General features: G+C 31.8%; 1 protein-coding gene across 2 annotated transcripts in view; it reads right to left on the bottom strand.

The window, feature by feature from the left end:
* Positions 1-2,466: 2,466 nt before the first annotated feature.
* Positions 2,467-14,702, bottom strand: part of LOC148274102 (sushi, von Willebrand factor type A, EGF and pentraxin domain-containing protein 1) — a 79,505-nt gene continuing 67,269 nt past the window's right edge. The window contains exons 3-10 of one of the 2 annotated variants that reach the window (XM_088237619.1): positions 12,973-13,185; positions 11,361-11,790; positions 10,546-10,754; positions 9,686-9,862; positions 7,745-7,924; positions 7,467-7,646; positions 6,924-7,386; positions 2,467-4,227 (exon numbers count right to left, since the gene is read on the bottom strand). In XM_088237619.1, the coding sequence (XP_088093745.1) occupies positions 3,879-4,227; positions 6,924-7,386; positions 7,467-7,646; positions 7,745-7,924; positions 9,686-9,862; positions 10,546-10,754; positions 11,361-11,790; positions 12,973-13,185 (2,201 nt within the window). In that variant the 3' untranslated portion in view covers positions 2,467-3,878. Of the gene's footprint in view, positions 4,303-6,923; positions 7,387-7,466; positions 7,647-7,744; positions 7,925-9,685; positions 9,863-10,545; positions 10,755-11,360; positions 11,791-12,972; positions 13,186-14,702 lie in introns of both variants that reach the window. The other variant, XM_088237618.1, reaches the window with a different exon arrangement.

Here is a 14,702-nt window from a genome sequence, read left to right on the forward strand (position 1 = left end):
TGAAAATCATTTATCCGTATTTGTAAATAGAGTATTAATTACATATACCTTGTCCTGCCATAAAGACTGTTACATGAGTTCGAAATTCATAAAATATAAACCGTAGCAGTTAGAGACCCGTAACCTTTATTCAGGTAATGTCCCATCCTATGTGATATTGCTATAAATTAACCAGTTATTGAATATTCGAAAGTAAAAATGGAATGGGGTGATTGCGTTATATAAAGTCCGGAAGATGCCAGGTGATATTTTTAATACCTTAACACCTTTAAGCATCAGTCGCCAGTTTGTTTTATTGAAAATTCTGTTTTCTAATTTTTATATATTATTTGCTTACTTAACTTTTTGTTCATAATAAATGTTAATTGAACATAAGCCGGCTTATTGTCAAATGGCAATTTCTTCCCACTAACCAATAAAATAAAAGTTAATTTTTTGTAATTTTAGCCGCAAAACATATTTGATAAAAATTAAAAAGCTAAATATGTACGAAAATATAAATAATTGCATTTGTATGCACAAGGTAATTTAGTTATTTAATTTAGGTAATTGAGTAATTTAATTTTGGTAATTTATATTATAAATTACCTTAAATCAATACTATTACTCAATGGGAAAAAGGAATACAAAGGAAAGAGGAAGTAGAAGAGATTAAGGAAGAGAAAGGAGATGTTTCTTTAGACGTGATTTAAACATAGATACTGTAGTAACATCTCTGATAGTGGATGAGTGATGATTCCACAGTTCAGCCGCATGGACACTGTATGAGTTAGAGAAGAAAGAGTAATTGTGGATGGGTATGAAGAGGGTGCTTTGAGAATTAGAATGAAGAGGTAAACCATGAACTGATAAGTGTTGAAATTTTTACGGAGGTATATAGGAGCGTTAGGACTATGAAGTATAGTAAACAGAATTGAGAGGGAGTGATAGTCTCTCCGCTGTCTAATTTTGAGCCATTTCAGTTACCCACAATAATCAGAAATATGGTCATATTTTCTAAGACCAAAAATATAGCTTATGCATGTATTCTGAAGTCGTTCAAGTTTATCAAGTTGCTCACAGCTTAAATCAGTCATGGAAACATCAGCGTATTTTAAAATGGGTAGTAGTAATGCTTGTACTAGTGAGCATTTATTATTAATGGGTAAGAATTTTTGCAACCTTCTAAGTGAGTGTAGACTGAAAAATATTCTACAGCTTAATTCATTAGTATGAGCCCGCCAGCATAGATGTTCATCCATTTAAGATAGACCAGATCTTGTCTTGAGGTAATAATTATTATTAAATTTTTTGTCCTGGCGTTAAGTTTGTTTATTTGTATTTTATTCAATTGTACCTGTATGTATGTAATATTTGACTACCCACAAACATAATTTGTGTTTTAGTTTGTTTTAACATTGAAGAAAACTTTAACAAGAAAAATAACCCGGTTTATGCTCATAGCTCTTGAGAAACTGCCCAAGTTCGTCATCCAGCGTGAGTGATAGTTTGATAGGTTGTCTCCTATAAATAGGTTACCGAGCTTCATTTTTGTGCTTACGGTGTGGAGACAGGTGTGAAATAGTACTAAGATGATATTCTAGAAAAGGTTGTTAAGCTTTTAAATGAAACAATGTTTGATTCAAGACATGGGATCTTCTAGCAATATTATGTTCCAGCCCACAAGTTAAAGTCTGCCCTATGGCTAGAAATTCAAATACTGAAGTTTATTAGAGCTGAAGATTGGTCCTCTAAAAGCCCAGATTTGAATCCGTTGTACTATGAATTGTGGACAGTATTGGAGAACACGGCCTGTAACAGACATTGAAATTTTGAAATTTTGAAACAGTCTATGAAGAAAGCAGTTGCCAGTTTTCTCATGCTACAATAAATTTTTTATGGATTCCAATCAGGTTCTTTCCTTAAATTCCTTTAATTTCTACACATACATTTCTTTTTACTGGATGTTGGGCAATGCTAAAATATGTTAACTACCATTTATTATATTTTTAAAACCGTATTCCTACCAGTGCACCCCTGTTAGAAAGAAGAGCTTCGGTTTTGTGCAGCTAGGTGAAATTTTACATTTAAAATAAATAATACTTATATTTGACTTTCAATTATTTTAAGCTCTGTTAATTACCAAAATATTAAACAATAAACAAATACTTCCCAATGAAAAGTTACACCAGCTTTATTGCAATGTTTAGCTGAAGGGTTTTTTTAAAATGCTTTCATGACACAAGCATACATTTTGGTTTAGATTCTAAACATAAAAATCCGGCTGGTGGTCAAAGAATGACTAAATACACCCCGGGCATCAGTTAAGTGTCATGATTTTTTAGGGTTCAGGACATGTGTATTAATAGGTTGATGGTTGAACAATGTTATTGAATTATAAATGAAATAACTTTACTGCATTTTGTATCTAATGTATACTTGCATTAAATAAAGTTAAACATGTATCAATGAAATGAATCACACAAATAGGTTAAAACATTTATTTTTCAAAACAGATACATCTATTTACGAGATTACAATTCTATACTATATTTTTATATTAATTTTGAACATTCATGCAGTTTTATTACATTTGAACCTTATATGTAGTAACATAAATCTATTTTTCTAATTATTATCATAACTATACTATCACATACACAATTTATTTTATGACCACTAATCTCTGTTGCCGTATAAATGGCACTAATATTTCCAGTGGCTATAATTATATGTATTTATTACTTATATAGGTAGATGTTTTGTAAAAATTATACACAAACATACACAATGAAGGACTAAAAAATATTTTAGATGCATATTGTATGTACTTCATTACAACATGACAAAATAAAGAATGGTATAATGCACAATACACTAAATGCTAAAATGTGTGGTGCTTTTAAATCTGTACAAAAAATATATATTAGCAAATAGATAGATTCATCTAACATAACTTATAATTATGTAAATAATTTGTGATCATGCCCGCAAGCAAATATACGAGCTTTACAAATACTTAAATTCTTTATGCATTACATCGGCCTTCTCTTAAATCAATTTTTTAGTAAAATGTTCAGTAAATTTAGTGAATTACTTTACTGCTTGATAAAATTTTAGGCCTATGTATTATGTAATTTATTAATGGCAAACTTTGAATATTTATTACAGCTTTGTTAATACTAACCTGACACATTCAAGAAATATGCCATATGAGTTTACGTACAATCATATATCTATACAAAATATTATCTTGCGATATATTAAAGAAAAGGCCAAGGAATTCATAAGTTATAAAAAATCTGTATGGACCTTTGATGTGCAATATTAAATCTCTTTCAATCACAATACATTATTATAAAATTAAAAACATACTTATGGTACAAATACATGAAAAAAATATCTGACGATATTACGTATATAGCATTATATTACATACACACCTTCACAGTGAAATTTTTGTTTAAAAATAATTGGAGAAAAGGTGAGGGGAATTTCGATCCAAAAATTATTATTCAATGCTTCAATAGTTCCCAAGATGATTTTACCAAGCCTACTGTACCAGAGGACTGGGCCTAATTTTCCAGATTATGTATCTGCTTTCAGTTATATTCATATATGTAGTGTATATTCAATCAATGGAGCAATATTGTCATATTATAAGAAAAAAATATTCACTACCGCATACTGTATTAATGTAAATCTAATCTAAAATAGTTGAGAATAAACTTGAATATAATGGTAAAAAAATATGTTAGGTACTAATGAAATTTCTTATTGTTAGATGTTGATTTGTAGCTCATTGTAAGTATTTCTTGATCACTAAGTACTATTGGAAAAACAGCTCGAAAAGTATGCTGCAATGGAACCTGACTGAGGGAAAGATTGAGTGTGCGTGTTTAGTACCTATTGTGATTGTGGTGCGAGTCTCGCCCGCTCCAGTCCTTGTGCCGGGTGCTGGATCGGGGGTCGTGATGGTGATGATGATGATGATGTCTCTTCTTGTCATGATGGCCCCTACCTGGGTAGGCAGCCACATCGGATACCACCAACTCCGATCCATCTCTCATCCCTTCGTTACTCACACGGTGGTGAGCGTTCCTATAAGACATGGGCTCGTCTAATGTCTCCTTCCTTCTCAGCGGGGAGTGGTTGGAAGGTTTCAGGACAGCCTTGGAGCCGGCAGACTCGTGCAGATTCTCCCAAGCTTGACGGTAGTACCGATTTAGCCCGTTTCTTGACTCTGAACTGGAAGAGTCAAATGAGGCCACTGTATTACAATCCGGTGAGGCTCGATGGCGATAATGTTTGGCACTTTGATTCCTAAAACGTTATAATAATTCATATTTATTATACTTGATAAACGTGATTGTATTTTATGCATTCACAATTAGTTTTAAAACATTAATATTATAATTTTAAAAAAATCTAATTATCATTGGATATTGACCAGTAAAATAAACATACAAAACTTTTGATCTAAAATTTCTTTGGTTAAGTTAGTACACAAATGCCTAAATAGTATTCGGCATTAAAATACATCGTTTGATCTATTGCTTAGAAAAAATTAAACAAAGAAAACAGAAAGCGTCACACATATTAGTTATATTTAAATTCTCCTGAGAAAAACTTAAAATTCATTTTGAAGCGTTGCAAATATTGTATCTAATTGGTGTAATGTGCCTGGTGCTGCTCAAGAGAATACATAATACATTATTTGAAATATACATATTGGTAGCCTACGAATCTAGTTACAGTATGCATGCCCCTGAAATTTCTGTGGGTCAAATTAGGTGACAGGTAAGGTGCTCATATTTGCAAGTATCATGTTTTCCGCCGTACCTTAATCAACTAATATAGATAGTATCACATTTGTAAGGGATGATGATCGCAAAGGTCATGTTTCCACTGATCTCCATACTCCACCACATTATGACTTTAGGACATACTTTATTCCAAAACTTGGCTACTCGAAATCTTTTCTGGCTTTGTAATATCTTCTACAATGTATCTTTCGTTTTATATTGTTTGTTTTAAATTTTTTTTTTGTTCAACTACTATTTGATTTTTCACTTTAGAAAAGAATGGTTGAGCAGTTATTCGGAAACTGGCGAATACCGTTCTGATCACTTATTTGTTTTTTGAATTGAGCAGTTTGAATGAAATTATAATATAACGGGAGACCAGTGTATGGATGGAGAATTATGTGTATATTTGAATTTTTATTGCTTGTGACTATTCATAGTTGTGAATAAACTAATGTTTATCATTTTTAAAGATGCTGGTTATAAACATCTAATTGAATGAAACATTTTCAGCTCTTAACAGTTGGCTAAGATTTTGACAGAGCACCAGATGGTGATGGCTATTGTAATTAGATCCCTTAGTATAGAAAAATATGCCAGAATATGTTATTAATTCAGTCAATAATGTGGCGGAATAATGGAGGGATGGGGCCATTAGAGTGGGTTAGAGAAGTATCCGGCTGTGGGGTGAAGGGAGCGATGAGAGCGCGGAAGTTCGCGCCGCGCCACGTGCTGGTCAGGGAAGGGAAGAGCCAGCAGGGTGCACCATCTTGCTGGTGGAAGGCCCCCGGCACTGCTTGTTACTCGACACTTTCTACTTGGTCTCGCCGAACTGCTCCGTACCACAAAACTAAATTAATCAAATTTTCCGAGCCGGACTTAGGACCTTGCTAATCCAAAGTTGAAGTGTTACCCTTTTCAATAAAATCATTAAATAAATCTTAGAGAACCAAAACTAACCCAGTTGCTTTTTCAAAATTGATACTTATACCAACACACAAAATAAATAGCTGTGAAAATATCGACAGTCCCTGCGTATGCTATCGAATCTACATTTTGCGAGGTTTATGGGAGAGCGAAAAGAAAGCTTAATATTTTTTAAGACAGTATCAGATACTGTGGAATTGCCAAACATGTGTATTGAATTAAAAAATATTAAAAATTGTAAAGTTATTAAGTTAGGTTTTTGCTCTCCTATGAAACTCGCAAAATGCCGATTCTATAGTATATGTAGGGACCGTCGATATCTCAAGAAATTATTTCAATTAAATCCCTGTTTGTTCATTTTTATTCAAACATTTTTTTTTTACATATTTTGTAGCCATGCAAGAGAAAAAATATATTTTAGAATTCAATGAAATGCATTTGACGTGGAGTTTAAAGGAATCTAATTTCCAAAGGAAAAAATCCATTAGGGTATGTTTTGATTCTCTACGATCAAATATATCAAACATTAAACCTTTAGTATGTTGTTTAGATATTTTTTTATCATCTTTAAAATTATTTCAATTGTCTTATCATTAGATTTAACATTGAGGTATCAAATTTGTATACTTAACGCTTTTAAGTTAATACATATTATATAGAAGGGCTTAATAATAGTGGAACGAACTTCCAAAAATGAATAGTTATTACAAAAACACTGTTGTTTCATACTACTAATTCATAAGTTTTCTTAATTAATAAAAAATAAATATTTTTTTACATTAAAAATATGTATTTTGAGAGACCATTTTTGCTGTGTTGGTTGGTACCTGATTGGGTTATTATAGGACGTATAACTTTTTTGGTATTGCCTAAAAATAAATACAAATATGTAGGATAAATAAATATAATATCCAGCCGATGCGATCTTTTTGTTCAGTTTTTAAATATATTTCTTATTACAAAGTTATGCAGACAAAGCATTTATGCTGGTTCCCAAAACCCAAGACTTTTTTATTACAATACATTTTAGATACATATAATACATATTGATGCATAAAACAGTATTAAGCGAGTCATTTGTAATTCTTAATACATGCATCAAATTCTGTGAAATGATTCTGTATCCTGAGAAGTAGAGAGCGTTAGCAAATCAGATTGATTGTTATGAATGAAATATACATAGAAAATGAATTGATGTCAAATTATTCTTACCTTCGGACAAGAATGACGATGGTGGTAACGATTGCAGCCAGAAACACAAATCCGCCGAATGCTCCAAGTGCTATAATTGTTCCCATGTTTAACATTCCTGCTAAGGTTTCTTTTCTTTCTCCATCAACTAGCAAAGGAATGTTGACTCTTGGGACTTGGTCACTTCGAATATTATTACTTGGTCCTAGCGCAGGCTTCTCTTGTGGATGGGAGGCCACTATAATTTGGGGTATGTGAGCACTTCCACTGTTACTCGTATCAGTGGCTGAACTAGATGGGCGACTTGTGATTCGTCTTGTCGGTTTTGTTTGGTCATGAGTGATCGGAGGATCTGTTCTATGCGTTGTGGTATATACAGAATGCGTCGGATATGCTGGGCGAGTGGGTCTTGTTAGTAATCGAGTAGAAATCGAACGAGTAGGTTGTCTCTGGGTTGTAGTTGCAGCTGTTGTAACGTCATCTTCTACAAATTTAAAACAAATATTTTAAACCTCCCCTAACCAAATATTATTTTATTCATTACTATTCACTTATATTATTAACCTTTGCAAATTGGTGGTTGATTGTCCCACTGTCCAGAAGTTGTGCAGACAATCCTTTTAGCTCCAAATAGTGTAAATCCTCGCAAACAGAAATACTCCACAATGGATCCGAAAGATGTATCATTTACACTTGATGCATATTTTCCATTAGTTATTTGTGGTGGTGGTTCGCATTGAATAGCTAAAAAATTAAAATGAAATGAAATAAAATTTTAAAAATGTTTTAAAGGAAATCAAATATATTGGGGGAGGATAGTGAAATATTTGATAACTACAGACCTTCGCATCTGGGTGGTGGTCCATTCCAGCGTTCATCAATGTCACATGTAAGTTGAGCTCTACCGATGATCTCGTAACCTTCCTCACAAGTATAAACCACTTGACTGAGGTAGCCAACACTTCCATTGACGAGTTGATAACCTCCATTTAGAATATCAGCTGGATATCCACATTGAATTCCTGTAGACAGGGTACAGAAAATTAGAATGCTGGTTTTACAAAGTACCTTTTAATATATGTTTTTAATATTCTGATGGTTTTTGGATTATTAATGATTATAGAACCCAGCGTTATATGTAAATTTTATTGAAACTCACATTTTTTTTGTTGTGATATGATTTTTTGAATTAGGATATAGATATTTCCATCTTCAAGGCAATATTAAAAATAATTTTAATAAAAATGACATCTCCTAACAAATAAGTATTCTTATGTAGTGCCATTTTAGGATTAAAAACTATTTTCTTGTGTTTACTTACTTTGTATATCATTGATGATACTAAAATATTGCGTAACTTGTTACTGTTTTACTGTAATAAATTCATTATAGGAAGTAAGAGCCGTTCATTTTAAATTATTGCTATTCATACTATAAATAATAATAATATTTCTGATTCTCCAACAATATTTTTGGTTGATTAAAATTGAAAGTAATATATTATTAACAGAACACTTTTTAGATTACCTGTTGAAAAATTCAATGAGGAAGTTCAGTGTCTTTTTTAAATTTATTATTTGTCAAAAGACTATTAAACTAAGCAAAAAAAATTAATATATTTTTATATATCACATTATCAGCGCTATGATTTTTCAAAGTTTTGTATTTCTGAAATAACTACGCCTGTGACGTCAGAGGTTCTTCCCTGTCAGTTTTTCTGATTGGTTTGTTTACGGTAAGCAAACCGGATATCCTTCATAGCTCTCGTATCATTGGTTGGTTCATATGAACTAGTGACGTTGTTCAAAGTAGTGCGTTTTTCTAAAAATATATATTTTTTTTTTTCATACATTTTAAAGAAACTTTGCTTTACAATTGAATGCTCTAATTTTTACTGCGCGTAAGAAAACATTTTTGTATCCAATTTCCCGTAGGGCTGAAGTTCCTCATTGATAGTTACGCAGTATTCAGTATCACTGACAATATACCAAAATAGTGGATTCATTCAAAGAAAGTTATAATAATTTAATGAATTAATATGACATTTTAAATTCTAGACATTTACAGATTATAAGCCCTACAAATGCCTAGTGAAACTAATCTGAATGCGAATGACTTCTGTAAAAATAAACAATTGAATTATTTATTTTAGTACTATAACATTTGCAGCAGTAAATTTTGAAAAATATATTTTTTTTGGTTTATTCAGATAAAAAATATAGGTATATAATATTACTACTAAATACAATATTCATATAAATTTTATACATATATTTACATTAACGTTTCCCATTAAGAAAAAGAAAAAACAATTCTTTTGTGAGTGATATCTTACAATATTTTTCAAATTTTATTTTTAAATATTTTTAGTAAAACATATTAATTACAAAAAATAAATAACAAACGGGGTTTTATTTACAGCACAGAACATCCGAACTTAAGAAAAATTTCATTGAATTATTGTTTTTTGACCGGGATTCGAATCTGAAACACCCATGGGTGAATCTTTAGCCACTATCCACAGGTGTCATCAATATCTTTTATCTTCTTTATTTAATCAGATATTTTAACTTGAATTGAAACTATTCATAACAAACAAAAGATAAATCTTTGTTGGTCTATCGTTAGTGTCTATCTTAGGGTCTAATGTATGATTTTTTTTAAAAATTAAACAAATAATGAAAAACAACATGCGTATTAGTTTTCCAAAAAAATGCTCTTTAAATGCTTACTGAAAATTTTTTATTCACAATTTCTGTAAAATAGTTAATGATTTTACTTACTTTTACAAACTGGTGGGAATTCGTTGTAGAATCCAGTGTCAAGGCACGTTCGAGACGTCGGCCCAACGAGCAGGTGACCACTGTCACAAGCATACTCAACATTGGCACCAACATCAAAGTTCTCAGCGATCATTGTAGAATTCGGTGGTTGTTCGGGCCTTCCACACGCCTTGGGTTCTAGAGAACAATTTAGTTTAATGAATTTTTTTTATAGTTATAAGAATGTAAGTTAGGTTGTTTAATGACTTGACAATGGAAGCTGGAACTAGTAATCTGATTGAAAACAAAGTTAATAATTCGTCAATTAGTTCAACATTACCATCATAATCATCAAAACCTTATCTGCACCTGGTGGTGCATAGGGCATTGCATTATTCAATCAGATGCAGCATTTCTAAATCATTTGTTACAGGAAGGTGAATGATCAGTCTTACGCTCAAAGACAATGAAATACTTCAGTAGAAAACCACTTTTATATTTTAAACAAATATTTCATGTCGACCTTCCTGGGAATCGAATCCAGAACCTCAAGCATGGTAAGCGTATGCGCCAACCACTACACTACGAGGTGAACACTTCTCCACTTAATTTCATTTTTCATAATTTTTACCTGAGAGCAGCCATCCAATCAAACACACTCGTCTAGGGTTCTGGTTCTATTTAACACACATATTTTTCGTCCACCCGGATACAGACTTTACCATATTCACAAGGTGAAATTTATGCACATTAATTAGTACCAATTCAAAGATAATGTTTAAGGTTTTGTTATTTTTTTAAATTTATAACAAGGTTTAAGAAATTTTACCAGATACCAAAATCATTTTATAAAAATAAGGTTAGAAAAATTATAAACTTACGATGTTGGCATATAAAATTGAGACTGGTAAGACAGTTGGTATCAGACCACAGCCATCCCTTGCTACCATCATATCTGGCACAGTCCTCATTCCCTCCAGGAAGGTTCCAGAAGGACACTGTGACATCATCTCCATTCAACCATTTCCAGTTGTTACGATCTGTCTGATCTCTCACAGCTCCTATCCAATATTGGCTACTGCTGTCACTTCTATAGAAGATACACATATATTCAATTTTCAAAGTCAAACGTTTCTATAACATTAAAATCTTTATAAACAAACCCACCAAGAGCATAAAATATTTTGGTATCATGTCAAGTAGGCCTTACAATTAGTATTTTCATGGTTCAACATGCTGATAATAATTCGCTAATTTATTTAAAATGAGAAACACATTTTAAAATATTTATATAAATACATTTACAAGTTTATTTTAAAGTTTCTCTGAAGGAAAAATGATTTATTTCGCACATAAACAAATAAAAGTTTATTTAAAATTATATTGTACCCGCTTGAATGCCACATACCGCACATATCAAAGAACTTAATCTCTTCAGAGATGCAAACAAAAAAATTCACAACCCTTAATATATAAAATCATATTACAATAGTAAAAGTAACATAATGAATAAAGTAAATCCTTTCTTAAAACAATGCAAAATATATATATATATATACGCAACGCTTGGCCCAAAGAACATGAAGTAGAATGTGTATTAAAGCATACATAATATTATATATAATTAACTTGCAAGCTCTAGAAAGCTCCATCCTTCCTACAACTAAATCCTATTTATTGAGAATGAAAGCGTGACCTGTGCCTCTGCCAAAGTTCCCAGCTGATAAAACCCTGTTGTGCAGGATTACTTTCATCCACCAGTGTTCCTCCACGGCTTCTACAGAACGCCAACGCTTCTCTGAATTTCAGTGGCTGCTTGTAGAAGATATAACACTTTCCATTATAGGTGGCTGTTGACCCTGGAGGTTGGTCTCTAATCTGAGGGCATCTTTCAATAGGCAGAGCCTGGTCTGTGTATACAAACGCCTCACAGATAGACAACTGACTGGGGCTAGGAGATTCCAAGTGCACACTAACAAATGCTCCTGGCATTGGAGGATTACAAGGAAGGAACAAAGGCTGTCCCTCTTCCAGAAACCCAGTAAAGCGGTTACATATGGGGTTGGTTCCCAAGTCTGGGCGGTTGTTACCAACTCGCACTACGATTGTGGCAGGTTTATTGGCACCTGTAACAAAAGATAATATTTATTAATATTATTAGTAACAATAAAATTTGTTTGAATCTTTTTTTATCAGTAGACTGATAGATAGACAAAGCCAAATATTGATAGATATATGTATCAACAGAGATGAAAGAATTCTGTAAATACCTACATTTCCTAATAATTCTAACAAAAAAAACAGAATTTAAGCACAGAATCACAAAATTGTTTGGTATACAAAATAAAGGAATAAAAATGTTGAAATGCCTGAAAATGTGAAGAACAAAAGGAAATTAATACATTTTATATATTGTATAAGCTCATTGCAGGTGAAATGAACCAACTGATAAAATTGTTAAAATTTTGTATTCAAAGAGTGATTGAACTGTATTCAGTTTTTTTGTCTAATTTTTTTTTGCTGGACTGTTTTGATCAATTTAATTAACATGGATGTTTTGTACATAAAGAACTGGGGAAAAGAGGTTTTTGGATTATTCTGATTACAGAGATGTAATAATTATAAGCAATGAGTTTACTTCACCTTTAAAATATCACTTCACTTTACCATAATTAGCAATTTATAAAACCTATTATTAACGACAATATTTAATATATTTTTAAAGAAAATTTAAAATTCTGTAATTTGTTCAAGAGAGGGAAAATAATATTGAAAATATACCATGTAGGTAACTTGTTTTTTAACAAAAATTAATATATGTTCATGTATTTTATATATTAGAACCATATTATTCTGTGAAAATGCTCAAAATTAAACAGCGGAGAGACTATCACTCCCTCTTACTTCTGTTTACTATACTTCAAAGTCCTAACGCTTCTATATACTATATTCTATATACTTCGTGCGTTTATATTTTTGAATATCTTTAGCTTTTTTATTTTTATATTCTATTGAATATGTTTTGCGACTTGAATTACAAAAATGAAACTATTATTTTATTGGTTAGTTGGGAGATATTGCTATTTTGCAATAAGCCCGCTAATGTACAATTAACATTATGTACAAAAAGTTAAATAAATCAAAATTATATTTATATGCATATTAAAAAGTGTGTTAAAAAAAAAGCCTTTCAAATTTCCACTAACGACATATAAAATATAGTGTAAATATTGGTTTATGTAAGTGAGTAATATGTAATAGTATGTAATTTAAGCTAACCCAAGAAATAAAAAAAATGTCAATCTTACCGCAGCACGGTTTTCCAAAATCAAGTCTCACGAGTTGCACCATGTAAGGCTCTAGGAGGTTGACGTACCACCATGGAACCTTTTCTGCTTTGGTGAGGGTGCAAGTCTCTGGACTAAAGAATGATGACGTGCTGCCATCTATCGCCCTCTGCGGTATGCCACCCTGCTCTGTGCTGATCTGCATAGGCGCTTTACCCGCTGCCACGTTCAAAACTAAAAATAACAAATTAGGTCAATTAATTAATTTGTCAAATTTGAAACGTTCTGTGTGTGACATAGAACCAAAACTTCGGGTAAGCGTTTTTGACTTGATGGCTTTTCGTAGGTAAAAATCCTGGTAAAGAAAATCAAACAGAGATAAGTACACCTCGTAGTGTAGTGGCTGGCATGTTCACCAACCATGGTTGAGGTCTTCTGTTCAATTCCTGCTAGGGTTCAATGTGAAATACTAATGTTGAAGGTGGTTTACTGCAACATTTAACTGTCTAATTGATATGCCTTCATGTAAGGGATGATCGAAAAATGGTGTATTTTAGTGTACCAATGCAGTGCCCTATGCACCACTGGATGTGGAAATGGAAATGAAGAAGATGAATTGTTTCATCTAAATGGTAAATATAATAGGCATACATATTTATTTTGTTTATATATTAAAAAACATAAAAATGAATTAATGAACCTCACTGTCTCACATTAAGGACACCTTAAATTATTATTTAAACAAATTATAGGTAGGTACAGCGCGTTCGAATGTTTAATAACCCAATGTTAATGTGTTTGTGCCTGTCTGTGAACCAAGTAAAGATACAAATTCCGTTGGCACAATCTTGTGAATTTTTTGTAAAATGGATTCACTGGTCTATTAAAATTAAGTTTCACATGTACACCTCAATTTATTTAAAAAAATTGCTTTGTAAACATCTATTTTGTTTTTTTAAACAACAAAAACACCAAATTCAAAAATGACACGATCATTGTCTTCATTCTATTAACATTCTTCATTCTGGCTATATTTGAGAAGCTTTTCAAATGCCTGAACTTTCATATTTCCCTATTTTAAGGTTCTTCATCTCTTAAAACATTCATAAATTATTTGAAAGATGTACAATGTTTCGTATCTTTTTTATTAATATTTTTTGCTTACATGTACTTTTTTATGTTTTTGTACTTTTTTATAATAGGAAAAACAGCAATTGTGTTAGTTGCATATTTTGATGTATGGAAAACACCAAGGCGGCGTACACAAACAAAAATAGTCAAAAAGAAATATAAAATAAAATTTACTTCAAAATAAAGCCGCCGACAATAATAAAAATCATACACGTGCGTTTTGGTAAAATTCTAAGCTATAACAAATCCCTTGCAACCCGCCACACTGAAATAATTGGGTTTTTTGCACAGATCTTACATTATAGAGGTTATATAAAACATTACTTTATATAACACAGTTATCCATAATTTCTTTTGAGGGACCAGGGATTTTACCCGACTTAATCTTACTAAATTAGTGTCTAAAATTCCCATCCCGGAATGTGGGAAACTACACCGAAATTTATCTGTATACGTAAAGATGCATAGGGCACTTGATACGTTGTAAAATATTAAAACATATTCCGGTCACTTCGTACATGACGGCAAGATGATCTTTCTGACGCTTCGGTTATCTGCAAGTCTAGGGATTTGCAGGAATCTTAAATGAAATATATCTAGTTGCATCAATTAATTACTGC

The sequence above is a fragment of the Micrasema longulum genome, unplaced genomic scaffold, assembly GCF_059751315.1.
Source record: "Micrasema longulum isolate JH-2025_06_02 unplaced genomic scaffold, ASM5975131v1 h1tg001760l, whole genome shotgun sequence".
Lineage (NCBI taxonomy): Eukaryota > Metazoa > Arthropoda > Insecta > Trichoptera > Brachycentridae > Micrasema > Micrasema longulum.